The sequence below is a fragment of the Phalacrocorax carbo genome, chromosome 2 (genome assembly GCF_963921805.1).
Source record: "Phalacrocorax carbo chromosome 2, bPhaCar2.1, whole genome shotgun sequence".
Classification (NCBI taxonomy): domain Eukaryota; kingdom Metazoa; phylum Chordata; class Aves; order Suliformes; family Phalacrocoracidae; genus Phalacrocorax; species Phalacrocorax carbo.
The window spans coordinates 113,362,514-113,390,055 of record NC_087514.1 but is presented as its reverse complement, the minus strand read 5'-3'; the positions used below and the strand labels follow the sequence as shown (position 1 = coordinate 113,390,055).

Below are 27,542 nucleotides of genomic sequence, written 5' to 3'. Positions count from 1 at the left end.
CTAAGTTGATGTGAACATGACTGTCGATTAACCCATGCTTTCACATTTAGATATATAATTCAACATTTTCTGATGTATCTCATCTATAACCAAGTCTTCCTGCTTACTTCAAGAGGAGCGAGCCAGGAGAAAACAAGGAAAGAAAAAGACATGGCTTGAAGTGAGGGAGAAAAATTTTCATGATTGGTGCTCCCAAAGACTCTGGTCCACATTTTTCACCAACCCTTACATCAGGGTGCTTTGGGGGGCGTTACTTTTAGGGAAAGACAGATGTAAAAATCCAGCAAATGGCAGATGGTAGTGGAAAACTATATTCCAGGGAGACTTGGGACAAAGCAGTAGCAGATGACCTCTGGCCCACGTAACTTGTGCTTCTCCGTAAAGGCATCACTTCTATGCAGCAGAGAACAAGGTGGGAGCTGGGGTGGGGTGAAAGCTGCCCTTTATCTCTGAGAGAAATCTCGCTCCTTCCCTTTCCAGGGGCATTAGATCTGTCATGTCTCTCCTTTTCCTGGAGCACCCACTGCTGTTCCTCACCTACATTCTAACTTCTTGCAGTAGTTAATCAGGTGCTGAACCCATGTCTTCCCATGCATTGACACACAGGGTCTTTCTGCTAATACACTATGGACTTGGACAAGATTACAGCATTTCTAACTATGCAGCCAAGCATAATATTTTCAGATATCATCACAGCCCTCCTGCACTTATAGTTTAAAATATTAAACAGCTTCTAAAACACTGCTGTGTTTGCTCTCCTTTCTAACTCCCTCCATGCTGGCTGCTTTGTTTTACTAGACTGCAAACCTGGGAAGAAAACAATTTCTCTGACTAGAAATTACATGCATGGGTGTGAGAAATGCCAGTGCCTACAACATGTGCTTATCTCTCAGACTAGAGACAGAGACTCATTAGCAAACTCAGGCTGTCCCTGGGCTTGTCTGTGCCTCACAGCAGGATGGCAAAGAGATGTAGACATCTGAGACATGTCTCTGAACTTTCCTGACAAAGGATATTTCAGCATGTGTTATCCAGTAAACACATTATTAAAAGAGGAATAAACTAGGCTTGATTGAAACCAGACCAGAAGTCTTTCAACCCAGGGCATGAAATGAAGTAAGGAGCAGAGCAGTCTGCATGGGGTGGGGGGCGGTTCAGAGAAATTCAGGGAAGGTGAATACCGCTTCCTCTCAGCTCCCCTGGGAATTCCCAGTTTGTTGCAAGCATCTTGAAAAATCCTATTCACCCTTTATTCTTTCTGTTATAGCAGCACCACAAGCTCTTTTCTAGTAGCTGCCCTACCATGCAATGAGAGTGCATCGCTGTGCTGATGAAATTCCAGTCTGTGGCTGGCTCAGGTCTCAAGGGGGAACCTGAGATGGGGGGCGGCAGAGATGCTGACTTGTCCAGCATTGCTCTGTCAGTGCAAGCTATGAACTGCATCTCTGGCGTTTCTCAGCACCTGCCCTCTGTAGGAAGAGATAAGGATGCATCTTTCCATACCCTGAGTTTTTTTTTTTCTTTTGACTTTAGAAAGGAAAAGAAACCTGATTTTCAGTACTTACAGCCCTGAAAAAGTCAGTATATAAGAAGCCATAACAGATTAATTGAAGCTGTCTAGAGGATGAGAGTTCAAGGAAGCAGTTTTCTACATGCCACATCTTTGCTACTTCATTCTGGGTGTCATCATTGACTAATGCCTAACGTAAGTCCTTACTTGGTCAACTGGCTGGCCCAGTCAGAGCCCTGATGGCCATCATGTAACGATGGTGGGCTGACGACTGCAGTTTTCTTATCAGGATATGCTTTTGAAGAAAGCAGTTGTTTTTGTGATTATATGTACACATACACATGTTGTGGATATTATAATTCAGACCATGCTCTCAGACACATGGTGTGAATTTTGGGGTTGTCCTATGCAGGAACAGGTGTTGGGCTTGATGATCCTTTGGGTCCCTTCCAACTTAGGACATTCTATGATTCTAATTTGTAATTCTGGGGATTTTGAGATACCATTTCTACTTGCACAATTAAGGAGCTATAATAAAGATGCTAAAGAGCCCCATATTTTGTTGACCCATGAAGCAAATCAAAACATCTCCCAGCCCACTTCTGGGCACCTTATTTGAACACCTCTGTCCTTAACAGCTTGCTCAAAAGATCCCTACAAAGGATTTCTGTGCTGGGTTGCTGAGAGAAGGTGCCAGGGTGAGATCACTCTGTCCTCCTGTACAAGGATTTTTTGCAGTCCACTGACAGCTGCCTGGTTTGTAGCCCTGCCTCCTGAGGAGTGTAGCTGTGCTAAGAGCTGAGGGGAAACAAGGGGATGTTGCAGCCCATGGTGGATCCTGAGAAATCCCAGATTGCCCAGAGGATAGTGGTGGTGCTGCACCAGTGGCAGCAGTTGTGCAGGGCTTTTGCCATTGTATTTATCCCACGTCCCTCAACTTTCAGATTGCCAATCCAGCCCATACAGGAAAATGAAGGGAAGGAGGAAGGAAGTGTGCTAATTGCCCTTGCTTGGTTCCTATTGCTAAATGGATTACTGCCTGCTATGCAGAGCAGGATGGTGTCCTCTGCCTGGAATGAGCTCTTCCACTACAGGTGATGGTACAAAGGAGATAGCACAAAATATTTCAAAGGGAGAAAAGAAACAAAAACCTCTACCCTGCAAATGCTGGATGGAATTTGTAGAAGCAGCTCTGCATCGGTTGAAACCGAGTCTAAAATTTCCCTTAATTTCAGTGCCTGCATTTCAAGCTTGCAATTCTAATACCAAAAAGGTGTGTTAGTTGTTTAGCATTTTATCCATTTTTGCTGTAACGTCAATAGAGCTGAGCCCGGCTGAAGGCTTGTCAGCAAGCTGCTGAACAGTGAGCCCAGCATGGGTACATTACATTTCATTCATTAGAGACATATAAGCTTTGCTTCATGTGGGATTTGTGTAAATATTTGCACAGATTCCTTATCTGCAGAAGCTTGCTCCTAGCAAGTTGTTAAGCTCATTAATAGGGCAGAAGGAAGACTGTGCTCCTATAATTTCCAGTTCAATTATTATAGACTGCACAACATCCTAATTCTACTGCAGTCCAAGGCAAAACTCCCACTGGTTTAATGGGGCCAAGATGGCACAAAGTTAATTTCCCAACACAACATAAAAACTGGAAACTGTCCCAGAAGAGTGACTTCAGTGGAGTCTGGACCTCAGGAGATGAAGCTCTCTGTTGTCTCAGAAAGGCAAATTTTGTACCATGCCAGAAAGATGTTTCTACTGAGGCAGCCATTAGAATAAGGAGCATTGCCATGATACACAGAAAATGTGCTTGATTAATCAGCTAATGCAATACAGTTTCTGTTGTGCACGTAGATTTTTGACATCACCAGAGTGAACTGGGCAACTTTTCTTCCCTTGAGGGCAATTGCGCACATCGTCACTTTCAGCAATACTGTTTCAGCCCACAAGGCATCGGGGAAATGTCTTTTCTGAAGTAGTATCATACCGAAAGAGACCATTTGGGTTTGTGAAGAGAGCAATGCCAGTGTAATGTTATATAGCAGAATGTTTATGAAGCTGATACGCAGTGGTCAGTGTCTATTTCAGTTACATTAATAAAGACTGCTTCAGTTCAAGCAGTGTCTAACCATTAAGTGCCTCTTTGCATGTATTTAATTAAATGCCCATTCTTTGGTAGGTTTCCCACTTATCAGTGATGAAACATCAGAACAATAATTGCTAATATCAGGAAATTTTGCAGAGGCAGGTGAGAGCTGCCTCTTGTTTTTTAATGGTCCGGTGAGACCACAGAGGACTTATTTTTGCTCAGCAAGGCCAGAAAATTATTATCATGAAACATGACAGAAAATGCAGATAGATTGCCCAGCAAGTAGGTTTTGAAAACAAGTTGAACTGATCCCTCTTGTCATTACATAAACTCTCATCCACCAAAGGTATGATGCATGTTTAAAACACCATGAGTTTCCAGCTGCAAGCAAACCTCCATGAGGAGTATGTGGAAGAGTAATAGCAGGGTGCTCACTTTCTACAGCTACTGTCACAAATGCCTCTATACATATGGAAGGAGAACCAGAGACCTTGTGAAAGCAGCAGTGTGGGTCCCTGCTGAAGGTGCTCTGGTGATAGTAAAGCCAGCCTTCCACTTAAACCTCTGGATGCACTTACAACCCAAAATAAAAGCTGCCCATGCATACCTGTAAAGCCAGGAAAGAAAAGAGCCTCCTCTCCTCCCTGCTCCCTCTCCAAGTTACCTTCCTCAGAAATTTTATCACCAGAAGCATTTTTATGGCTTCCCTATTAGAGCAGCAGGGACAGGAGATGATGCTGGTGGGAAGATGCAGGGAGGGAAGAGTGGGCTGTATCTCTATTCCAGTTAATTTCTAATTAATTATGTCAAGTGGAACAGTGCCATCCATCCAGACAGCTTGCATCCATCCAGACCCCGTGACATGCCACACTCCTGCCCCTAAAAAATACCCATACCTGGTTCAGGATTAGTTGGAGGTGGTGTTCACGGGATAGAGATTGAACCTGTTTCACTCATCTAGGGACAATAGAAGGAAGACTGCATCTCTCCTCTCCACATGCATTTTTTAAATTATTATTATTAATGTTTTTAATGATCTACCATAGCCCTCAGAGCCAGGCTTTGTGAATGCAAGTGCTAAGCAGGCAGGGCTGGCCACCAGATTCTGAGCAGCAGGACCTGTTCCCCCTCCTCAAACAGCAGAGGCATTGCTCCATTGGGTACAGGGAAACCCCTTCCTGAACTAGCACGGCGAGACCTGGGAGATCAACTCCCTAAGGAGAAGTTGGCTGCTGTGGATCCTCTGTGCATACAACGTTATCCTTTTGTTGTCTCTTGTAGGCCAGCACATGGGTAGCTGCTAGGAGCTTTGCAAATAACTGTGCACAGGATTGCACAGAACAGACTGGAAAGTAGCTTCTTGCTCTAACTTAGCTGTGTTGACTTCTGGTAGCAGTAGTAGAAAAAGCTGTCAAACTGATTTTGTTGCAAAACTGAAGAGCCTGTCTGTGCTGCTGCAGGGAACACATCTACTGACTACGAAGGTCAATGCAAATGGGGACTGTCTAAGAGCAGAAATTAATACCGAAGCCTTTGCGGAATTTTGCAAATCCATTTCTTCCCTTTCTAGGTCTTTTTTATTCATGTACACACAAAATTTACAGTAGTCTTGCATGGTAATTCAGCACTGGAAAGGTACTAACCATCAATTATTTTCTATAAAAGGACTTGATTTTAGCCAGAAGGGGAATGGAGGATTATTTTTGCTAATTAGTTCTGAAAATTGTTCACTTCAGATAAGTCACTTTCTCTTTTGGGAACCAATGGACAGTGTGAAAGTGGTGCTGCATCTCTCTTCTTGGGCTTCTCCAGGATACAGAAGGGCCCAGATAAGAAAATTCAGCTGGCTGCTTCCATGTCATGGCTGGCCTTGTTATGGGCACCCCAGCAAGGTATAAATAACAACATAATGATTGAAAACATCAGGCTTCCTCCATCTCATAAAATTGGGAAGAGGGAATAGTTTTGTGTAGTTATTGATTTCCAGCTGCTTAATTAGTGTTTACAGTATCTCTCCTTGAAAATAGCCATGTGCATTTCATTCCCTACTTGCTTGTTTAATTTAATTTAATCAATTGTTACACACCTGTTTCCACTTACTTAAAACAAGCATTATATGCAGCATAACAAATATGAAGCAACATTAAAAGTAATTAATCTTTATCCTTGAAATGTTTCTCTTGGAGTGGTATAATTAAGAACCCAAGCTATAAAAATAATTAGATATCGAGTTTACACCTTAAAACACCAACAGACAAATAACCTACTTTTGCACAGTACAGGCAGACTTGAACATAGATGCACAGAAAGGAGAAGGAAGAAAACTCCTAGGAAATTTCATAGGAGATTGCAAAAAACCCTTTTCTTTCGCTGAAAGGTGATGCTCTATTAATGAATGCCAGGAAGAGACAGCTTCAGAGGACAGCAAGCAGCTGTATAGCTGTTAAGCTATACCAAAGAGAGATAGATAGGTTCTTTGATTTTGCCATGCACCTTATGCCCAAGCACATATAATACTGTATGCTGCTTTTACTTTCCTAATAAGATGCTGAGTGACATGCTCAGATGCTAAGTTGATGGACCTCCTGCTTATAGGGGAAATCTTGAACGACGCTCAAAACCATGAGTCAATTAAAAAAATACCACACACACACACTTTTTTTTTTTTTATTTAACGATTTCTGCGCTCTTGCTGGTGCCAAGCATGCCATCCAGAAGTCAGGCAGGGCCAAGGTGCTGGCCCCAACCACCGTGTGCCTTCTGCTGCCCAGGGCTGTAGCATGGCTCTCCCACAACCCCCCCAGAGGGGATGGCAGGCTCATCCCAGGGCATCTTTAAAAATGAGCCCATAGACTCTCCTTGCCCTCTGGAAAGCATAACCATAAACAAACATTAAGCAGCAACATTACCCAGAGTTTCACATACATGCTGCTGATAAACTAAACCAGAAGCATGGGATTAATATCTGAGAAGCCCTGTGTTTCACATAGCCTCTGAGTCTCTCCAGCTGTCTTAGACTTTTGGGGTTCCTGTCTGTCTTCCACTGAGACCTTTATCTTCTTCTCTTGTATGATCTAAAGAGAGTAATTAATTTATTCCTCCAAAGGGCTTCAGTGACTGTGACAGCAATTTCACACAGTTCATACGAATATCCTGCTGGATCATCACTTCTCCCTGTGGACCAGGGAAAAAAAGAATAAAGTCCTAACGACCCCAAATTAAAGCAAGGATTTATTTTTTTTATTTTTAAAATTTTTCTTCCAAATTTGCTTTCCTTATTTCTTTCTTTCAATGTCTGGAAATCCCCAGTGAGTCTGACATAAGTCCCTAACTTGTCTGGTTTCTGCAGAACAGAGCATTGCCAGATGACTGCTCACGCTTCACTGACAATATTCTGTCATCTATCGGTGCTAACTATGGATCAGTGTCTGTCTCTACAGCCTTTTTAATAGGTACTTTATTATTTTGACACATTACCTTCCCTCTTGTTAATCTAGGGATTAGCAGTGACATGTCTAAATTCATGCTTAACTGTGTTAACATTATCCCTCTTGTATTGAATTTGCTGCGATCTCACAGTGCTAGCTGCCTAGCAGAAGACCAACACATCTTCTTGCTTAAATATTCCCACTGAGACTCTCTGAGTTTGTCTTTGTGGACTCTAAAGCTTTACCTGACAGGTTGGCTACAATACAGAGCACAAAAAAATAACTGAATCTGAGAGGATATTAAAAAAAATAATTCAGTGTATCTCCCATAGCGGAAATAAAGAATGAAAGACTAAAGAAGGAGTAAAATTATAAACTAAGAGGAAATCAGTAACAGAAAAGTGTCTGCACAGTCATACAACACATGGGGAGAATAATTTCTCAATCTGCCAGACTCAGCCAGGATCCACAAAATCATTCTCACTGGATGCTATGCTGATTTCCATCCCTGGCTTTTCTTCACCATGGATAAGTGCCTACTGTCCAGGAGCTGCATCCATTAGGCAAGTAGCATCTGTGACCTTCCCTGCCTTCCTTGTGGATTCCCAGAAAAGACCCTCTCCCAGTAGTCACTCTGGCACATAAGCATGACCCCTAGCACAGGGACCTAGGCTTACTGCTTTTCCTGTTTGCAACCACCTGTATGTTTGACACTGTGTTCCTCTTTCTGCTTTTCTCCTCAGTCCCCTCTCTTTCTCACTGCTTCTTTCTTCCTCCTGTCTTCATTCTAGTCTCATATCTTTTGTCAACCCTACACCTCCTCCTTCTTCCATGTGTTTATTTTTTGACTTTGATAAGAATACATTTTTCGTAACACTTCCAGTGACAATAGGGGGAATATTTATAATTGAGTAAAGACTTGGATTTGGGATGTGTTGAACTTTGAGAAAAGACTCAGAAGAGAGCAAAGAGCTTGAGGCAGAACATTTGTTTGCAGGCTATGACGGTTGCACTCAAAATTCATAAGAACTCTTGGCTCTCTTCTAGGATATTTCTGATAGAAGAGGACAACAGCTTCAGACTCAGCTCTTTCCACTGAGATTGGAGAATGGCGGCAGAAATTAGTAGCTATAATAAAACTGACTTTGTAAATTGCACCAGAGGAGAAAACTCCCTGGAATCTCTAAAAACTTTGGAAAGATGTACAAAGTTGAAAATCTGGAAAACTTTTGTTGTCATCCAGCCAGATTTGGGTGGAAAAGATTAAGAGAGTGGAGAAACTTCTTGGAGAGGAAAGACTAAAGGGGCTGGGACTCTTCGGTTTGGAGACGCTAGGCTCCTCAGGGTTGTAGAATCAGGAAAGTGGCGGAGAAAGTGAATGCAGACCTCTTTTGCGTTAAATCCTGCAGTTCTAGAACTAGAGGCCATTCATCAAAGTAGGAGATCAGTTTAAAACTGATAAAACAAAAGAGTTCACACAACAAGTAGCAAATCTCAACTTTGTTTCCACAGGAAGTAATGGGAGATTATGGTATCTTAGGGTACAAAAAGGATTAGACATGGTAATGCAGAAGGCAGCAGGGTAGTCTCTCTGAGTGGGATGTTGGATTAGATGGTCTCAAGAGGTCCTTCTCAACCTGTCTTCCTGTGATTCTGTGACATTATCAGAAGCTAACAGGGACATGTAGAAACATACACTCTAATGGCCTTTATCTGACCATTGTGGCTGCTGAGGACATAGGAGGAGAGCAACCTGCAGAAACGTAGTCAGGCTCTCCCTGAAAACCATTTACTAGTTTCACTGTCAAAGGTATAGTCCTGTTGCTGGTGGTCTGGCCCTGTAGCCTGTTTCTCATGCTCTTAACTACTGGGTGCTATACTGGGAGCTTGGATAGCCTTAAACTGACTGTTCTGTGCTTTGTCTTAATCTGTGGTCCTTAACCCCTTTGCTAGTCTGTGATCCTGAAGTGCTCATGAGCGCCCTTGGAAAGAGCAAAAATTGAATTTGTTTCCCCAGGTTTCCAAGTGAGGGTTAAGTCACTTTATGTATTGGACTAATACATTTGGGCTACCTTTAAACTAATGAATCTACATATAGATGAATGTCTGCTTCATCCCTCCTTTGTCTAGCTTCAGGTCTCTCATTTTTGTTATACTTGCTCAACTGTTGCTCTTTCCCTATTTCTTTCTATGTCTGCCCCTTGTTTTCAGCTTCCCCGTCCCATACCCAGCTAGAACATTTCCCCCATACTGCTCACAAACCCCTTCGTTCACCTCCTGCCTGGGTGGTAGTAAGCCCAGCTGCTGCGTGCTTTGGCAGCCATTGCTTCCCTCTGCCCATTTTTGAGGATGGGTTTGCTAGGCAACAGCTGGAAACAACCTGCTGACACAACGAGGCTATTGCATCAGCTCCCAGAACGAGATTTCTTTGGCACTAGCTGCTCCAAATTTCCCTGGACACCTCACTCCATCTCCCCTCCGCACACACACGCTCTCAGTCCTCTGTGGGTCAGCTCAGCAGGAAACCCAAGCCTGAGAAATGCACTTCTCACATTTGCCTGGCCCGGTTTGGGATGACTTGGGTACCCTTGCTTCTATTTTTTAAATGGGACAAGGATGCGAGGAGTCCAGGCTACCCTGCTTCCAACGTGGTCTGCTCTGATTAGAGCAACCCTAGATCTGGAACAGCTCTCCTGATGTAATGAGAGTAAATTTTCTCATTATTGCTATTCCTTGTAGATCCAAAATTAAGGGCAGTGGAGCCCTTATGCAGGACATTACAGAAGTGTCACTGATACAATAGACTCTAGTTTTCAAGTAATTAGGTTTTTCCTTTTTTCCCCCCCAAGAGACTCCCCATAATTTCTCTCTTTTTTAGGAGCTTAGGAAAACCTCTGGAAAGTCTGGGCAACTTTTAAAAATCTAACTCACCAGCAAGATAATACTTAACTACAGACTGTTCTCCCCCCCACACCTTGTTTCACAGTAGGTCTACAATAGCTTGACCTGAGTTGTCTGTTGGAAAGGAAGCTCTATTTGTTGTGAAAGGTGCATCTTACTATATGTTCACAGACTGGGAGCTGATCTAAAGCAACTTCCCAAAAATTTGCACAGTGAGATTGAAATAGGATGGAGTTTGGGTATGTCAACGTGAGCACTACAGTTTTCTTCACCACCCAGGACCTTCATCCTGCTCCTTTTTGTGACCCCTGGCAACCTGCCACCTTAACAGATGCTTGCTTTACCTAAAGTCCCTCCAATAAATACTTACTGCAGCCATTCCTGGAGGCAGCTGGCTAAGCAGAGAGCACAGAAAGACAGGAACATTTCACCTGTGTGTTTGTAGAAGCCTTTCACAGGTGATAGAGCCAGAGCCTGCCCATGACATGCAAGGGAAACATGTGTCAACATCTTCAGAAGAAGCCCCAGGAAGCCCTCACACTTCCTTAGGATAAGAGATGGTTGTGGTGGTGAGGAAACTAAAAACTTCTTAGCTCCTGACTTTTGGTCTCTCTTGCTTCTTGCCTCGTCACTACTTCCACGACTATCATTAACTATAAGCTCTAGTGTCCTAACAGGTTTCTTTTGTATTTTTAATGGGGCTAGGGTAGGGGTAGGGAATCAGGAAAAGGCTGCCTGTGTTCTGCATTATTTGTCATGGTAATAAATGTTTCCCATCTTAAGGTCGAATAGCCTCAATGGGACACACCTGTGTCCCCCTTACTAGCTGTGATCTGTGCTAATTGAGTGAGTGATGCACCCATTGAAAGACAATGGAAAAGAATGAAATGAAGATGGATGAAATCAAATGCACCTCTCTAGCAGCTGAGAACAGTGTTGTTTCACATTCTTTTAATTCCTGGAACTCTCAGATGTTCTGATTCTAAATTTTTCCATTTGATAACAAAATAGCATTTTTGTTCACGCTTCAGCCTATTTTACCTATACCCATTTCTATAGGGAAGATCAAAACCTTGTTTCTGGAGCAGAGGGAGTTAAAACAGTCAACAGCCTTACAAAGTGACACTGCAGCTGTTTCTTAAGTAGCAATGGATCTTAATGAAAGGCTGCTCATAAAATTATTATCGCAGCAGCAAGTAGAGGTCCCAACTGATATTAGGCCCCTATTGTGCCAGGCACCGTATGAACACATTAGGAGAGAATAACTTCTCCGCAAGGAATTTAAAACCTCATTAGATAAGACAGAAGGAAGCTGTGCCAGGAATAAGGGCCCCCACGGGGTAAAGAAAAAGGCCCTGGTCACAGGCAAATCACGTGGTAGAGCCCAGAATAAGATGACGGGTTCTCGCTGCCCAGGCTCGCTGGTAGCCCTAGAGGAGAAAGTCATTCGTATCTAGCAGCTGAGGACCAGTATATTCCTATTGCTTGAAGCCAAGATTTGAGTCTCTCTTTTTTTCTAACACAAATTCCAGCCGTGCCCAGGGAAAGCCCGGGGCCTGACCTGGGGCACCTCCTCACCACACACTGGGATGCAATACGGAGGCAGCATGCCCAGATTACGTAGAGCTGGGCTGTGCATCCAGCAGGAGGTCAGCATCGCGTTTAAAGCAGGCGTGCCCATGATATTCAGCTGTCACACCCCCTGTCCTGAGCCCTGCCTTCATCTAAGCCAGTGTCAAATCTTCTTTGGACTTGAAGTTGGAAGGGGGTGAACTCCCAAGATAGTACTTTTCTTGGAGTCTGTTGGCAGCATTGACAATTAGGCAACTGATGCATTAACATGCCAGAGAGGCTCTGATGTTTATTCATGTGCTGCTCTCGAGGGTTTATTGAATTGATGCCTGGTAAAGCAACTAATGGGAGCCCTTGGCAGGGTACCTTAGATGGATTTCCTTATTATCTCTCTAGATTTTATACTCTCTAGCAAAATCAATATTCAAGCTGGTGCACAATGCAGCTTCTTTTCGCTTCAGGGTTTAAAGATTTATGGGGCATCAGGGAAAACCAGTGAAGGCAAAAGGCAATGACAAAAGAAGTAAAATCCAAGTGACACAGATTGCTACTGAACTAGGGTGGGCAAAAGCAATCATTAGTTTTTGAATTTTCTGCCTGTGTTAGGGAACCACTTTTTAGTTGACTTCCCCTGCCACACCCCTCCTTTCCTCCCTCCTGCTTTGGTGAGGCTGCACGTTGCCCTTGCACTCCAGAACTTGTGACCAGGGCTAAGGAAGTGCTGAGCCTTTAACAGGGAGTTACAAGGATTTCAGGTGACAGCTTTAGGTTTCTGCGGGCAAGAGATGCTGAAAGACCACTGGAGAGCAGGGAAACGTACCACAGCTGTAACATACCTAACCCCATGCATCTTACCCTTTTCCATACCAGGTCTGAGCTGTATTGCATGGACCTTTGTGGGTACTCAACAGCCCTGTGAAACAGAGTCAATGGCTGTACTTGGAGAGGTGGAATATGGAGGAAAGCAGTCTAGCTTCTTTAGCTCAAATACTTCAATTTCTCCACCTAGTCTGTTTTTGGTTTTGTGGTCTGTTTTTTTGGTTGTGGGTTTTTTGTGGTGTTTTTTGGTTGGTTTTTTTTTTTGCATTGTGTTTTGTTTTGTCGGAAGTCCTGCAGTGTCACAGGGTCAATTTTCTTCAAATTTCAAACTTGCAAACTGCCTAGCATTAATGCTTTTCGCAAGCCATGTAGCCCTCCCTGCGCCCCCCAAGATACGACCTACTGCCTTGTGAGCCTGCAAGCTAATCTGTATGGTTCTAGCTAGTTAGAGCAATTATGATACTCAGTCGGATATGTTGTTATTTCATTAATTCTGTGGAGTTATCATTAAGATTCCCACCATATTTGCTTATGACTGCCCTAAAGGGAAATAAATGAGTTTAAAAGGTTTGTAACACTGTGAGTCAAGTGGGTGCACAGCTGGCTCCCGCACTCAGCATGCGACCCCTGGACTTTCCTGATCACAAAATTACTGTGTGTTTTCTTTTCTCCCCCATCTTCAACAGCAGCACTATGAAGCTTACTCCAGCCACCCTTGTAACACGCTCGGAGGAGTTAAAGTGAAATATCACTTGTTATGTGCTAGAATAAGTCAGAAGATTTTTCTTTTTCCCATCGCTTGGTATGCTTTTTATTGCTACAAGGTTACAACTTAAGTGTTAAAAAAACATTGAGGGCTTGAAAGGTTATCTAGCTATAAATGCAAATCCAGGTAACTTATCTGTGGGTGTCTGTTGCATATGGGTGAACCCTAGCTTGTCCTTATAGATTGCACAAGATTATTTTATCATTAAATTGAAATGAGGAATGTGATTGCACATACCAATCATCTAGAGACTATTCAAACAGGAAAGTTTTGTTAGTAGGAATCAGATTGAGTCCTGGTTGAGAATACAAATGCTAGGATTCAAATAGCGCCAGAGGTCCTGCATGATCTTTCTAATCAAGAAGAGCTGCCACCTGCCAATACCATCTTCTGTACATATGGACATAAGACGGGCAGACAGTGTTTGCAGCATCACATACCTACAGAGCTTTTATTCATCAAGCTGCAGTGATATTTGCAAAAAACATACTGCTTCATGGGAGGAATCACAGCCCTGGTCAGCTGAGGTAAGAAAGCTTCTTAGCCATCCTCCCTTCCAGAAGGCGTTCAGCACGGGCATCGTTGTACATCCTCCACCTTGCTCGTTATTTGCCTTCCTCCACTAACTGAGGTACATCTGCAAGTGCAGTTCATAAGCCAGTGGACAGAGAAAAAACTAAGCCAAATTTATTGCTTTTTCCACCAAGACTTAGGTGAAGGTTGTGTCAGTCCTGTTTGCATGCTGCCTGGAGATACTGTAACCATTACAAATCTTGATGTATAAACTCTTAAACACTTGATGGTGTGGAAGTGGTGTACAAATCCCATGCGGGGTGTCAAGAAAGGGGCAAATTTCAACCAGTAAAATTCATGGCCCAGCAAGCTGTGGAGGATCTTGTCAGTTCCTATGTTATCTACTTCTCTCTCCCAATCATTTTATTACCCTGAACATCTGTGGCAACGTAGAGGTGCAGGGAGCCTCGAGGCTGCTCAGCATGTTTGACTCCATTTTCTCCTTAAACATGTGCAAATGCTACTTCTATTTGCACCTTTGCAGAGCTGTGATTTGCAACACCAAAGCCTAAATGACACCTAAGATCCCTCCAGAGCATTAAACAAACACACCAGTAGGACATCTCATAGTCTGGGAAGTGCTAAATTGAAAGCAGTAGTACAAACTGCAGTGCTTTGAAAATGAACCATTTGATTTTCTTTGCTGTGATCCAAACCTGAGAGGTCTTTTCTCATGGCTTTTTCTAGATGAATCCAGGCTCTGCAGACTCCCCAGAAAACTGAAGCAGGATGCTGATTCAAGGTTTCTAATGTAGAAAATCTTGTGTTTCTAATCTCATTTTGTTTTTAATTGGATTTATGTGAAGCAAATAGGAAAGGAAGAGGACAGCCAGGAGACTAGCCACAGTAATAGCAGGTATTTAACAATTTATAAGCTGTCTGTAAGCTTCTGGTTTGATACTGACAGTAGATACAAACCTCATAAAATTAGTCAGAGGCAAGTTACTATCAAGTTAAAAGCTAGAAAGTGGCTAGGACTGTACAAGGTAATTTGGGCTGGAGGATTAATATTGGTTGAAGACTGTGTTAAAATAAATAGCTATAAGGAGAATACCTTCTAGTGGTATCCCCTGGGCTGCCTGCAAGTTCTTAATTTTCTTCTCAAAAATAAGCCCTTTCCTCTTCCTTTTAAATGACTTTGCAAAGAGCAGCCCTAACCCCTATGATTGCCAGTAGGAGCATAGTAAGTTTTGCAGTCACAGAATAGCAAAATACATAGCGCCTCTCCTTGAAACATCCTTTAAAAATGCCTGCTTTTCTGGCCAGTCATCCCATCGCAAATAAAACTGCTGTGATCAGAACCTTCTATAATGCAGTGCTGTGCTCATTTGTTTCTGTGATATGCCATGCATTTCAGGAAAAAGGCCACAATTATTAAAACCAAAATCCACCAGTCTGTCCTCCATCAGTCTTTTCCTTCTGCTGAGTCATTAACTAAAGAATTTCGGAAAGATTTCTGCAACTGGAAAAAAAGGGAAAAAAAAGTGTTATTTTCTTTGTATGTTGAGAGAAAGATCAAGATTAGTCTTAAAAGGAAATGGGTGCAAAAGATGACAAAATGTGATCTCAAATATTTCAGTTCCACGTTCTTCACTGCCTATGGTTCTTATTCTTTGTTTTGTGTGCTAAAGAACCTGATTCTGCTTGATAATATCAGTGGTAATATCAGCATAAATCAAGAAAGTAGTATAAGACTACAATAAAGACCATTCTCTCCCATGGTGTTTACATGACATTTATGCAGAATTTAACCCTGATTTTTCATTTAAGAGAATTTAAAAACTGGGGGACATGCTTTGGTGGAAGAGACCATTAAACGATAAAGCAGCTATCTAAGAGATTTTCTAGGCATATTTTATACTTAGAAGGGCAGGCAAACAATTCTTTACGGTTATGTTGTGAGACCAGAATTTCTGACTTTGAATTTCTTCAGAAAAACAACAAACCTTCAGTTCATTACATTGACTGCTCTTGTAAAACTGGATAATGGTCTCTGCAAATTGAAGCTGTAAATTACTGATTTCACATGGTGGGACGGGGTTGACTAGACTAATTAGTCAAACAGTTGCATTCAAAGTTCAAGCAAGCCAGGCAAATACCATCCACATATATGTATACGTTCTTCTCTCTGGAACATCTAGATCATTGCCGCAGCTTGCTGAGAAATATCATGGCAGGTCCAGTCCCAGTTCTACCTGCACTGCTGATGCAGACTGAAAGTGCCCTGAAACACACACTCCGTCCCTTCGGATGAATGCATGGCTTAGTGGGAGAGGGTCCTGACCTAGGCTGTGGCAATGAGACACAGACTAGTAAAATGACATTGCAGGTCAGCTATCCCTTCCACGTAAAGCCTTGAGGATGAGACTGGAACAACTCCTTACATTGTGTAAAAATGCCTTAAACTCCTTTTTTGCTTGGGGAGGTCCTTTTATTTCCTTTTTACTGGTGGAGAGCTCCTGTGGGTCAGACTCAGCTGAATTCAGCTCAGGTGTTGTCCTGGTAGGAAACTGCTTTGGGGGTGCCCCTGACCACAGGGCAGAGAGTAAGCCTGTTGCTGTGGTATTTTTGCTAGGAGCTTTTTGGAGCACCATTTCTGAGCACCCACTTTGAGGATGAGCAGCGTCAGCAGCATCTGGAAACGCTTGTTTATTCTGGGCTTTTCTTTCTCCCTTCCAATCAGAGAGTCCGAGCTCAGAAAACAGATGGGATTGTTCCACTAGTAATTGGTCCAGCTGCTGCAGAGAAAATAGAAGGAAAAGCATATTGCAGTAATAAAAATATAATAAAAGGAATCAAGCAGGATACACAAGAGTATATGAAGCATGCCTGCTTCTTCTGCTTGGTCCAAAGAAGACATGCAATGTCTGGCAAAGGCGATACGGCCATAAAAAGGAGGAGAAAGGCCTAAAGGACATTTTATTCCAACAGGTAGAACCAATTGCCTAATGGAAAATCTCCAAATGGACTTCAATCTGTGACCATTGCAGTCTAGACCCCCTAACCCAAGTTTGTCAGGGAAGAATCAAAGACAAGTAACCAATTCCCTGATCATGTTCTCTTTACCTCTACTTATCAACTGGAGAGCTGTTTCAGAGAAGAACCAGACCAGTAACCATTTATCAGTAATTCTGTAGGCTGACTGCCTATTCTGGAGATCACGGGACCTTTATAGAGCAGACGAGAGTACAGTCACTTCTATAAGTATTGGCACTTTTTGTGGGTGGTTGAGCTCAAGCAGCACAGTTAAAGAGGAAGAGAGTCAGATTACATAAACTGTTAGTCTGTTATTGGAAATCCTCCTATTCTTGGTGCTGAAAGGTTTATTCAGATGTACCTCAGAGTTAACACTCTGAACACTGAATAGCGAGACAGACTTTAAACTCTCCCCACATGACCCAGAGCAGTGACTTGTGCAACGTACCGTAAGGATGGCCTCCCTGACCTGCCAAGCTTGATCATTCAGCTGAAATTCCAGCTCTGCAACTTCCTGACGAACGGCTTGCCTTAAGAGTTGCAGGTTTCTGCCTTCCTCCCTGTAGGGACAGAGGTGAAAACACACTCAAATAAGCATTGAACACCCTCCCTTTTCTCAGTCCCAGTATAATTCCTGTTTGTCCCTCTGTTGTGGTCTTGCTTTTACCCATGATCACAGGATACATAACAAAATAATAAATAACAGCCCTTGTCTGCTTGACCCTCATTTCTTTGATTATCCTAGTCGCAAGATTAAACACATTGTAGTTGCAGACTTGGCTTGAATCTGGGTAGGTTTGTCACTTCTGATTTATTACCAGCACAAAGACTGTGTAAATCCCCTACCTTCAGGCAGCTCAAGACTGGAAGCTCCTAAGAACTTTTTGTGAACCTGAGGCTTCTTGATAGTCCCTGTGAATTTGGGCTGAGTCCGTGAAGAGCTAGTTCAATTTTTCCTGTATCATCACCCTACAGATCATGAGCACTAAGTAGATGGCCTAAAGGAAATGATTTGTCACAGATCTCTCCCACCCCCTTCCCTGAACCCACCACTGACCTGGGATACCAAGATCCAGCTGACTGAGATCTGTTCCTGTGTTCCTATAGCTGTTAAAACATAGTAGTTGCACACCAAAAATCTAGCCTGCATCTACGGAGCAATCTTCTCCTTCAAAATGCTTGTGCTTAAGAGCCTTGAACAGTGTGGGGAGAAGCTGGAGTAAAAAAAAGCACATCACAATACATTTCTCCTCCCCTTGTGGAATGCCCATAGCTGCACCTCACTGACCAGAAGTGCTGTGGTAACACAAGTGACCAGACATGTTGCATGTGCCCACGGGCTGTTGTTGATGCTAGCTTTGGATTTCGGTCAGTGTGTTGGGCTGCCATTACCTTCCTTCCTCTGGCATCATGCTAGAAAAAAGCACCTGCTGTTCAGTCAGGCGCTGTTCAATCTCATTCAGCTTCTCCTGGAAGTGCTTGCAGGAGCTCTTCATCACTTCTATTTCATGGAGGGTACGCTACACAGAAAAGCAAGAAGATACCCCACTTTACCAGTTTTCTTTGAGCACTTCCATGTCAAGTGTGTTTGAAGCTGACAGCCCAAACAGCATGGGTCCTCCTCGTACCTGCACAACAGGGATTCTGTGAGCAGCTGCCATGAAAATCCAGATAACACTTCAAGTGAGTGTGCTCTGGGTGCCTTGCTCACATCCCAGTGACGACGTTTTTTCCTGAAGCACGTAGGATTATGTGCTGGCACTACTTGAGCCAGTGAGAATTTCTTTTTTGCCATTGAAGAGGAAAAGGACTTTTATCAAAGATCTGGCACAATGTGCTAATTTGTGATGTTATTGCACTGCTGCCAGACATTATATTTGAGCAGGATGAGTTGCTATGGGTTAATGGTAGGTTAAATTACTGTCCACTAGAAGGTAGAAACTGTTTTGAAAAGGAGAAAGAGGGAGACATGGAAGATATGTAAGAACTATGAGAAGGAAAAGAGTCTTTCCTGATGATTTCTGGTAGGTGTTACACTGATAATTTCTCATCTATTACCAGTTAGAAACCTAGAATTGGATTTATCTAACCAAATGTAGACATTTCCTGCAATAGATGTACATGCAAGTACTGCAACAGAGCAAATGTTCTGATCCAAAAGTATACATCTGTAACAGGTCAGAGGATCTATGCCATTAGTGTGACCATTACTCTTCACTAAGAGGAGGTATCTAGTATGACTGATCATCTCCATCTATCCTGATGCAGACACCTACACCAGGAAAGTCTCATGGCAGGAGAGACGAATGAGCAGGAATGGTACATCAGAAATTAGAAGATTTGCAAGTTACTGCTTTGTAGCACAGGACTAATACAATGGCAGCCCATTAGCGACAGCGAAATGTCTAAGTTTCTAGCCACACTGAAGAATTTTGCTTGACTTTTCACACCTTTTTCAGGGCAGGAATGCAGACAACATAATCCAAATAATTTTGGAGATGATACTGCCTGCCTTCTGAAAGCATGCTCCCTTACTAGGCCAAAACTGCTCCAAGAGCAAGAAGGTGTTTGGCATGTTCCCATATTAGCAGGTTTGGTCTCTTGTAAGTCATGGGAAGACAATGTAGAAATCTGCACTCCACTGCAGACCACTGTAGCTGTTAGGGAACAAGAGGCATGTTTGCAGAGCATAGAAATGCCTGACCTCTTTGGATTCCTGTAATCATGTCCTTTGTTGATGTCTTCATGTTCATGTGCTGGAATGTGTCCCTCAGTCCCAGCAAGGCCTGAAACACGAGGAAACTGTCCTTGCTGGAGGATCAGCCTCAGCTAGAGGGCAAAAGATGCTCCCCATGCATTTGAGAAATCTAATTCCCAATATCCATTTCAGTGCAGATACTATGTCAGGCACATTCCTGATGTGCATGACCCAGGGAGAAAACATCCCATAGCAGTAAATTAAAAAATCTACCCCCAACAGCCATGGGATTGCACCAGAAAGGGCTAATTAGAGACTAATAACGGTTTGATAGGTCCAGTCCTGTGACTGCAGTGGAGGTGAGCTCTCCTAAGTGTCCATGCGGAGCTCAGCTGGTACTCTTAGTGCTGTGGGTCAGGGTAGCAATTGCACCCCACTGAGGCAGTAAGATGTGTTATAAGCACCTTCAGATTAAGTGTTGGCTGATTGCATATTTGACCCCCACCCCAAATTTTAATCTTGATCCTTAGACATTTTTCTTGTTCCTAGATGGGAGTGTGTGGGGTGGAAGTGAGCAGTACCCGCATAGTAATCATGGTTTCTTCTACCCACTACTAAATCCGAGCAGACTGAGGACTTCGAGCCATCAAAAAATATGCCAAATGAATTTGAAGAGCTCCTGTCATTCAGGTCACTAAGGAGAAGTCAATGGGCCACAGGCAAATTTCTAGTTGGTTCCTCAAGGCTAACAAAAATCTAGAAAGCACCATGCAAAAGATACAAGATGCACGATGTGGGTCGGTTTGGTAAAAAGTCATGTCAGCACTTATGGATGAGGTATAGGCAGCTCCCCTAGCACCGACTCTTTAAGCATGTTGCAGAGCACAAGTTCACATAGATTTATTCAGAGTTCAGGCTTAGCAAGCATGCAGGGAGGAACTAAGTGTTCCAGGACTACTCTCATGCAAGACCTGTTTAAGGTAAGGTGCATGTAAACAGGGTAAATTTACTGTCTAACAGTTGCTCCATGGTGGTTGCATTCCCCATGCATGCTCTCGGTAAATGGTGTGTAACCTGAGAGAGCTTCTCTCAGTAAAAGATATAGAAACTACTTTACCTTTAATGCAAAGTACAAAGTAATCATAGTTGTAATCTCTGCAGAGTGGCTAATACTCAGTAAATTCTCTCACTTATTGCACAGTGACTCGGATGTGGAGCCGTATCCCTAAGAACAGATCTTGGATAATAGTATGGTGCAAAGTCTGTTCCTCCCACATTCCCTGTCCACAGACTAGAGAAGACAAATCACCATTAGCCTCCGTTAGAACAGTGACAGAACAGCAGTCCAGCAATGAGAAAAGGCTTCATAGTCCAGCATAAGGTACTGATTTACTGCCACCTCGTGGCAACAACAGGATAGCTGACGGAAGGCTTATTTTCCAATATACGGTTCAAAACCAAGACATTGTAGATCTATATGTTCAGTGATACTGCAGCATAAAAACCACCAGCTTCACTTTCTGGAACTTTTATTTAATAATTTCCTTCCCTAATTTGTGCAGCAGTTCAAGTTTCGTTTCCTTATGAAAAGCAAAGGGAAGAGGAAAAATGGAAACACCTGCAAACCACCAGGAGGTATGCTGCCTCTTCCACACTTTTCTCAGGATGCAAAAGCCACTCCTCACTACCTTCCTTGCTTGCTTCCCCAACATGCCCTGAATCTTTCACAACTTTTGGGAACTTTCATCAATTCTGAACAGTGAAATAAAAATCTGGTGACTTTCTACTATCAGTATTTTTATTGCAAAAAATTCATCTTAGCAGCCTTAATGCAAGCTTTTCATTCTATCATGGTAAAATGGCTTGTGGCTCTGAAAAGTCACAGTACACCTCGATTTAGAGCAGTTTGGCTTATGGTATGTATCTGGGTGTCCACAGTTAGTCTTTAAAAAACACTAAGTAAAATAACCTAAATGAGTTCTCAGTAAAAGAGGATTACACTAAATCATATAACCTTGTATTTTCTGCAGTCCAGTAAGATACTCAGTTACTGTAACTCTGCTGATTCACAGGAACTTGCTGAAACTCATTCTCATCTCTCAGTTCTTCATTTGGCCTGTAAACTTTATCATCCAGTTCGCAGTAACTGTTTTAAGACTAAACTGATATAAGCTACTAAATGAAGCAGCCCAACAAAACTGAAGGTACACAGATATGCTTGCCATTTTTGTCCAGAAAGTACTTCTTCTTTCCCCATCCATTTCCTCAGTTACATTCCCAAGATATGTCTCACTAAAGAAGCAAGTATGGCAGGAGAGAAAAGGAAAAGGCAGCTTGTGCATTTAACTCATGATTGTGTCAGCTGACCATGGATATGAAGAAACCTACTCACCGGAGCAAGATTACTCATTGCAGTGTGCTGCAGGAACGTTGGTGTTTTCAAGTGTTGCAGCTCGGTGGAGGCATGGTTTGAGCAGCAGCCCCCAGGGCAATGGGGAGAGACACCAACGGGGAAGGTCCAAGGGCATCCGCCATGGTGGCAGCAGCAGCAGTGACAGCAGTGACTGCCCTGAGCACCCCCAGCACCAGAGGCTTCACCCCAGTAGTGTGACCTGTATTTGCCATGAAGCATGGTGTCAAGGGAGGCTGATTTTGTCAGGTGACTATGGGGTGGATCAAGCATTGGTGGCCACCTGGTATTCCTGGTGTGGGTATCAGTTTGGCTGGAGGCTTCAGTGGTCTGCTTCACACCATCCTTTGAAGACCCTGGGTCTGACTGTATGAGAGGACCACTCTCAGAGTGGTGCATTAACATGTCAGAGAATTCCACAAGGTCTTCCCTAGCAAGGCTCCCACTGGTGGGAGCATTTTGCCTTGTGCACTTCACCCTTGAAGTAAACTCTAGCCCTGAATACATCTGAACAGTAACAGATTTCACAGGAGCAGAAGCCATTTCACTGTTTTGGACAGAGTCTCCCTGTTCTGATTTGTTGGCACCTAACATCTTCCCTATGCTACCAGTCTCTTGACCTTCAGATGAACTTAATCCAGGCCCTTCTGCTAGGTGGGAGGGACACCTCTGAGATACTTGCAGAGAACATCTTGAAGCAGCACTGCTCCTGCTTTGCACTGCTGAGCCCAGCTGCAGAGTTTCTGGCAGGTCCGTTCTGGGGAAGCATCTTGTATTTTTTGAATCACCATCCATTTTGCAACACTTCTGCCCATCTGTCACCTCATTCACTGCAAGCAGGGTACCATCTTCACTGACCACTTCCACTCCCCACCATGGTCCTTTAACACCTCCTGCATGACCTCGATGGATATTTTCATGACATGCAACTCCAAGGTCTTTTTCAGTCAGGCACCTCTCACCTTCACCTTCGCCCATGATTTTGCTCCCACTGATGACTGCAAGGTTTCTATCACTCAGTTTAATGAAGGTTACATTCACCTTCTTGCGTCCTGTACTAAGATAGAAATTATGATCAAATTTTGAGGAGGTAGGATCTCCTTCATCCTGGGTATCACCCTGAAAACAAGGACTATGCTCATCTACACACTCCTCTTTTTCCAGTTGCTTTCTTCCAGTTTTACCCTCTTTCTTGTCCATGTCACTTACCATTTCTTGTAAAAAGGTCTGTGGCTCAGTATTATAGGCTTGATACTTGCCATTTTCTGCAGCCAGCAGCAGATGAGTCTCTTCTCCCTGGTCACTGCATGATTTTGTTGATCTAGGTACTGTCAAAACACTCTCACAAGCTGTGATGGGGACCTTAGCCACACAATCACCTGGTCTTTGTTGAAAATCTTGATTTAACGTAGGAAGAACTGTCCTATGTGACAGACCTGTTTCTTGATTGAGGATATCAGAAATAAAATTAACCTTTCCTGACAAAGATGCATTCTGAAGGGGAAAAAAACAATAGAGGAATTGAAATACTACATTTGTTCTATCACATTGGTTTGCCCACCACTGTTTTGCCCTGGGCACCCCCAGGACATCTTTAAATACATCTTTAAATACCCAATGAGCCAAATAATTAAAGATTGTTGTAATATTTCTTCCCTTATGCCTGTAACCTTGCACATATCTTGCATTAGTGTGGTGGAAGTGTTATATAAAGTTCTGAGAAAGCTTCTTGCCTTCTGAGGTTTTCTAGGAGAATGAATTAGTTTTCATGAAGATTTCACAACTTCATGTTTTTTTGTGTGTTACTTGTGCCAGGGTTAGCGTTTTCATAGACCTACCAATGACTATTTGTCATTTCTTACCTGTAAAACTACAGGTGCTGGCATCTCCTCCATGAATCCACTGATGTCTGACTGGCAGCTGCTTGTTCTTGTCACCATCACCTCTGCTGGGGAAAACAAAAAGGTTAAGAAAAAATAGAAAGAAAGAAGCAGTACCCAGCCAAAATTAACAAAGAGCTAAGCAGGGGCATTGTAAGTGTACATTTCTAGAGTGTTCTTGATCCTGGCCAGAAATCTGCAATATTGCTGCAAGAAGAAAAAATAAAAAAATGTGCTCAGGATACCTGCTGCTGGTGTTACTAAGCATCGACTTATTCATCAGTGTAATCACCAACTGCAGATTTCAGATTTTGCTGTATTCACACAACATACACAATGTAAAGAACCTAAAAAGCAGCCAACCACTTGTTTTCCCTTGCTAAAAATGTTGGCTTCTGATTGTTAGAACTGGCCCAGACTAAGTCTTATTCATACCTACGTAGTTTTGAGGGCTTCAACCAGGTGACTCCCACAGGGAAAGGTAGCTGCCCTAGCCCCTCCCTAGACCAGTTTGTCTCTACTTTGAGGCACCATGTGTCATCTTTGTTGTTTTTTGGTCTGAGGGCAGGAAATCACAGTAACAAGTAGAGATGATGTACGGTTGCATGGCAAGACAGAAAGGCAAGAGGAAGATATTCTCGGTTTACTTCAGAGAAGGTTTCTAATCTAACAGCCACATCATCTGGCTAAATCAATTCTTACCCCAACTTTTGCAATTAAATAAATTATACACCGATAACTATTTGATTTAATGGATAAAAGCCAAACATCTTTAAAAGTACAAATGCTTGAAAGTAAACCCTCACTTATCCTGTATATCCCAATACCTCCTTAGCCCTTAGATAACTTGCACTTTCAGATAACCTTCATCCTCAGATAATGCCCTTACTCTCAGAGAGCTGGCACAAAAACCAGAGGTAGAGTTGGGGGAGCAGGCTGAGGGTGTCTGCTGAGGAAGGGAAGAGTTGGAGACTGAGACACTCTGGATACACTTCCTCTCTTGCTCCTTCCATACATAACCACTACTGAATCCTAGGGCTTTTTATCTTCTGGTCATATCCATGAAAATATGACAATTCACCTAGCAGTTCTGAGACCTGAGCTATTAATTCTCATTTATGTGAATTGGTAAATGCAAAAAAAAAAAAAAGTCTACAAATTATATTTTCACACATTATATAGGCTTTATAAACTGTATCTTGGGCATCAATTAATGAAAATCACACGATCTATTTGTAGGCAGCAACTGTACAATCAAAACCAGATATCGTTGTATGGCTTTTAAATTAACTACTTGCACTGTCAGTCCTGGTATCATCATCAGCACATCAGTCAGTCACTCACTCACTTTCTTATTTTGGATGAGAAATATGTGGTTCCCATCTCACACGTTACAAAATCTGCAGTGATGTTGCTGAAAATTGCCTGTTTTGTGGGTGGTCTCGAAACTCATCCTTGCAGTTTCCCACAAACGACATCATGGTTCAGCTTCTCCCCCAGGGAAACTGCTCTACAGATTCTCTAAACTTATTTAAAAGCTGTTTCAATTACCCTTTGCATCTTTCCCAGCTGTTGCTTCTACTGTGTCAGTCTGGCCTATAGTTTTCCATACATAAAAATGAAGAAAGGCTTAGTAAAAATTTTGAAAAACTGTAATGTTACATTTGCTGTAGTTCCAACCAATTTCAGACTCAAATTATTTGAGTCTCAAATACTCAATCATATCCTACAATCATAAGAACTGACCTTCAGGCTTTAAAGTTTGCAGAGTTAGAAGACCACACACATTATCTGCTTACCTAGTGTAAGGTGCCTGTTTTTCTCTGAGATTTGCAGGATACCAGAGCAGCTGACGTGCTGCTAGAAATTACGTGTAGGGAAAAACCCTGTAACTTTTAATGGAAGAGTAAGTGTGGTTGAAATTCATCTTCTGACCTGGTCAGAATGAGGTGGCTGTAGCCAAGTTTGACCCATTTATTACGATAAATGTGATGCATCTGCTCCAGCAATGGTAAACTGTGTTTGTGTATTACAACCACGCAGACTTCCCACCCACATCTACATTCATGTACTAGCTGGGGAGCTACCCAAAACATGTGACAGTGGACTCCGATCTTTAGGTGAGACATTAAAGCCTGGATGAAATGTCTGCAGACCAAGTCAATATCATTACAGTTAAGTTACAGAAAGACCTCCATGTGTCTCCCTGGACTCGCCCTGGAAGGAGGTGTGATGTGTACTCTGCTGTCATGGCTCTCATTGATTAAGCATGCAAGGTGTGTACATAAATCAAGGCTCAAACCACTCCGAAAGGCTGTCTATGTATTTAAAATGGTAATATAATAGAACCTAATGACCATTCTGAGCATAAATCCAATTTCTACAATGTTTATGTTAGCAAAACAGAAACCTTTTTTGTTTTTCTTCCTGAGTTGGAAGGGACCCACAAGGATCATCGAGCCCAACTCCTGTCCCTGCACAGGACAACCTCAAAACTCACACCATGTGTCTGAGGGCGTTGTCCAAGCACTCTTGAATATTGCCAGACTTGGTGCCGTGACTGTCTCCCCGGGGAGCCTGTGCCAGTGCTCCACCACCCTCTGGGTGAAGAACCTTTTCCTAATATCCAACCCAAACCTCCCCGGGCACATCTTCCTGCCGTCCCCTCGGGTCCTGTCATTGGTCACCACAGAGAAGAGATCAGCACCTGCCCCTGCTCTTCCCCTTGTGAGGAAGCTGTAGACCACGATGAGGTGTCCCCTCAGTCTCCTCTTCTCCAGGCTGAACAAACAAAGTGACTTTAGCCGCTCAAACTTATAAAGGATAAGAAAAGTGTAGTAGAAGGAGAACCAGGTTAAGCACAGTTCACCTGTGCTTGTTACTGTGATTTCCTGTCCTCAGACCAAGTAGTCACATCTAATTTGCACCTACTGACATATTAGATGTGTAAGGAACTAATACCCCTACAGTAAAGGCTTAAATTCCCCATATAGCCAGTACAAAGTGAAGTCCCTGAGGGTCTGAGCTGCAATTCTTTTCCATCTACATTCAGATGCCTAATTTAATCATTGCATCCCACGCTGGCTTACAAGATCCTACCCAGTGTGCCAGGCCCTGATGAAGGTAGGCAGGTGAAGATAAGGAATTTTTAAAAGAGGAGATGTTTTTCTGACTCTGTAACACTATTCAAAGCCAGTCAAAATTCCCTTGATTTCAGTGGAAATCTGGACTTTAAAAAAGACTTAGTAAAAATGAATACAGGCATCCAAGTCAAGGTGAAGTAAAAAAAGCTATGAAGAGATTGTCGAAGTGCTCCCACAAGGACTTCAAGCTGAACAACACACTCCTGGGAGCAATGTGGATCAGGGCTGTGCTGGGAAGGTAGGTTGCGCTGCAGGCAGGGGCTGTGCCAAAGCTAGATTAAACATGATAACCTTTTCAATTTGAGGTAGCTCAGTTTCAACTTATGTAAATATAGTTTGGTTTAATGTCTATATACCAAAGCCAAGTAATGTTTGCATAATGGAGAGTAGCATTTGCATACTGAGGAAACTGTGTTTTGGGTTAAGAGTGGACCAATCTATCAATTCATTTCTTCTTAGTGTCCCAAATAGGGATTAAGAAAGACAGCAAATTAAACCATGCCTGTTGCTGTCCTGAGAAGGAATAGCGTTTTCCTCTTTGTGAAATTTTCAGTAATGTTAATAGCTTGTCAATGGTAACCGTAGAGTTTTTCTTGGCAGGCTCTAATACCCAGCAAGGATAATCATAGCTTGAGTTTCTGCTAGGAGACTGACTCTTTGCAGAGATCGAAAGCAGGTCTTTGCTGAGTCTCCTAGGACAAATTCCTCTATCTACCAGGTTTCTGAAAATGTCCAGGCTGGATGCTGGTGGTGATTTTTCTCAGAATGGACTAA

General features: G+C 42.9%; 1 protein-coding gene across 1 annotated transcript in view; it reads right to left on the bottom strand.

Moving 5' to 3' along the window:
- Nucleotides 1-13,092: 13,092 nt before the first annotated feature.
- ITPRID1 (ITPR interacting domain containing 1) overlaps nucleotides 13,093-27,542 on the bottom strand; it is a 74,872-nt gene continuing 60,422 nt past the window's right edge. The window contains exons 7-12 of the mRNA XM_064441802.1: nucleotides 23,608-23,693; nucleotides 21,728-23,239; nucleotides 18,030-18,157; nucleotides 17,086-17,197; nucleotides 16,046-16,399; nucleotides 13,093-15,123 (exon numbers count right to left, since the gene is read on the bottom strand). Coding sequence (XP_064297872.1) covers nucleotides 15,067-15,123; nucleotides 16,046-16,399; nucleotides 17,086-17,197; nucleotides 18,030-18,157; nucleotides 21,728-23,239; nucleotides 23,608-23,693 — 2,249 coding nt within the window. The 3' untranslated portion in view covers nucleotides 13,093-15,066. The remainder of the gene's footprint in view (nucleotides 15,124-16,045; nucleotides 16,400-17,085; nucleotides 17,198-18,029; nucleotides 18,158-21,727; nucleotides 23,240-23,607; nucleotides 23,694-27,542) is intronic.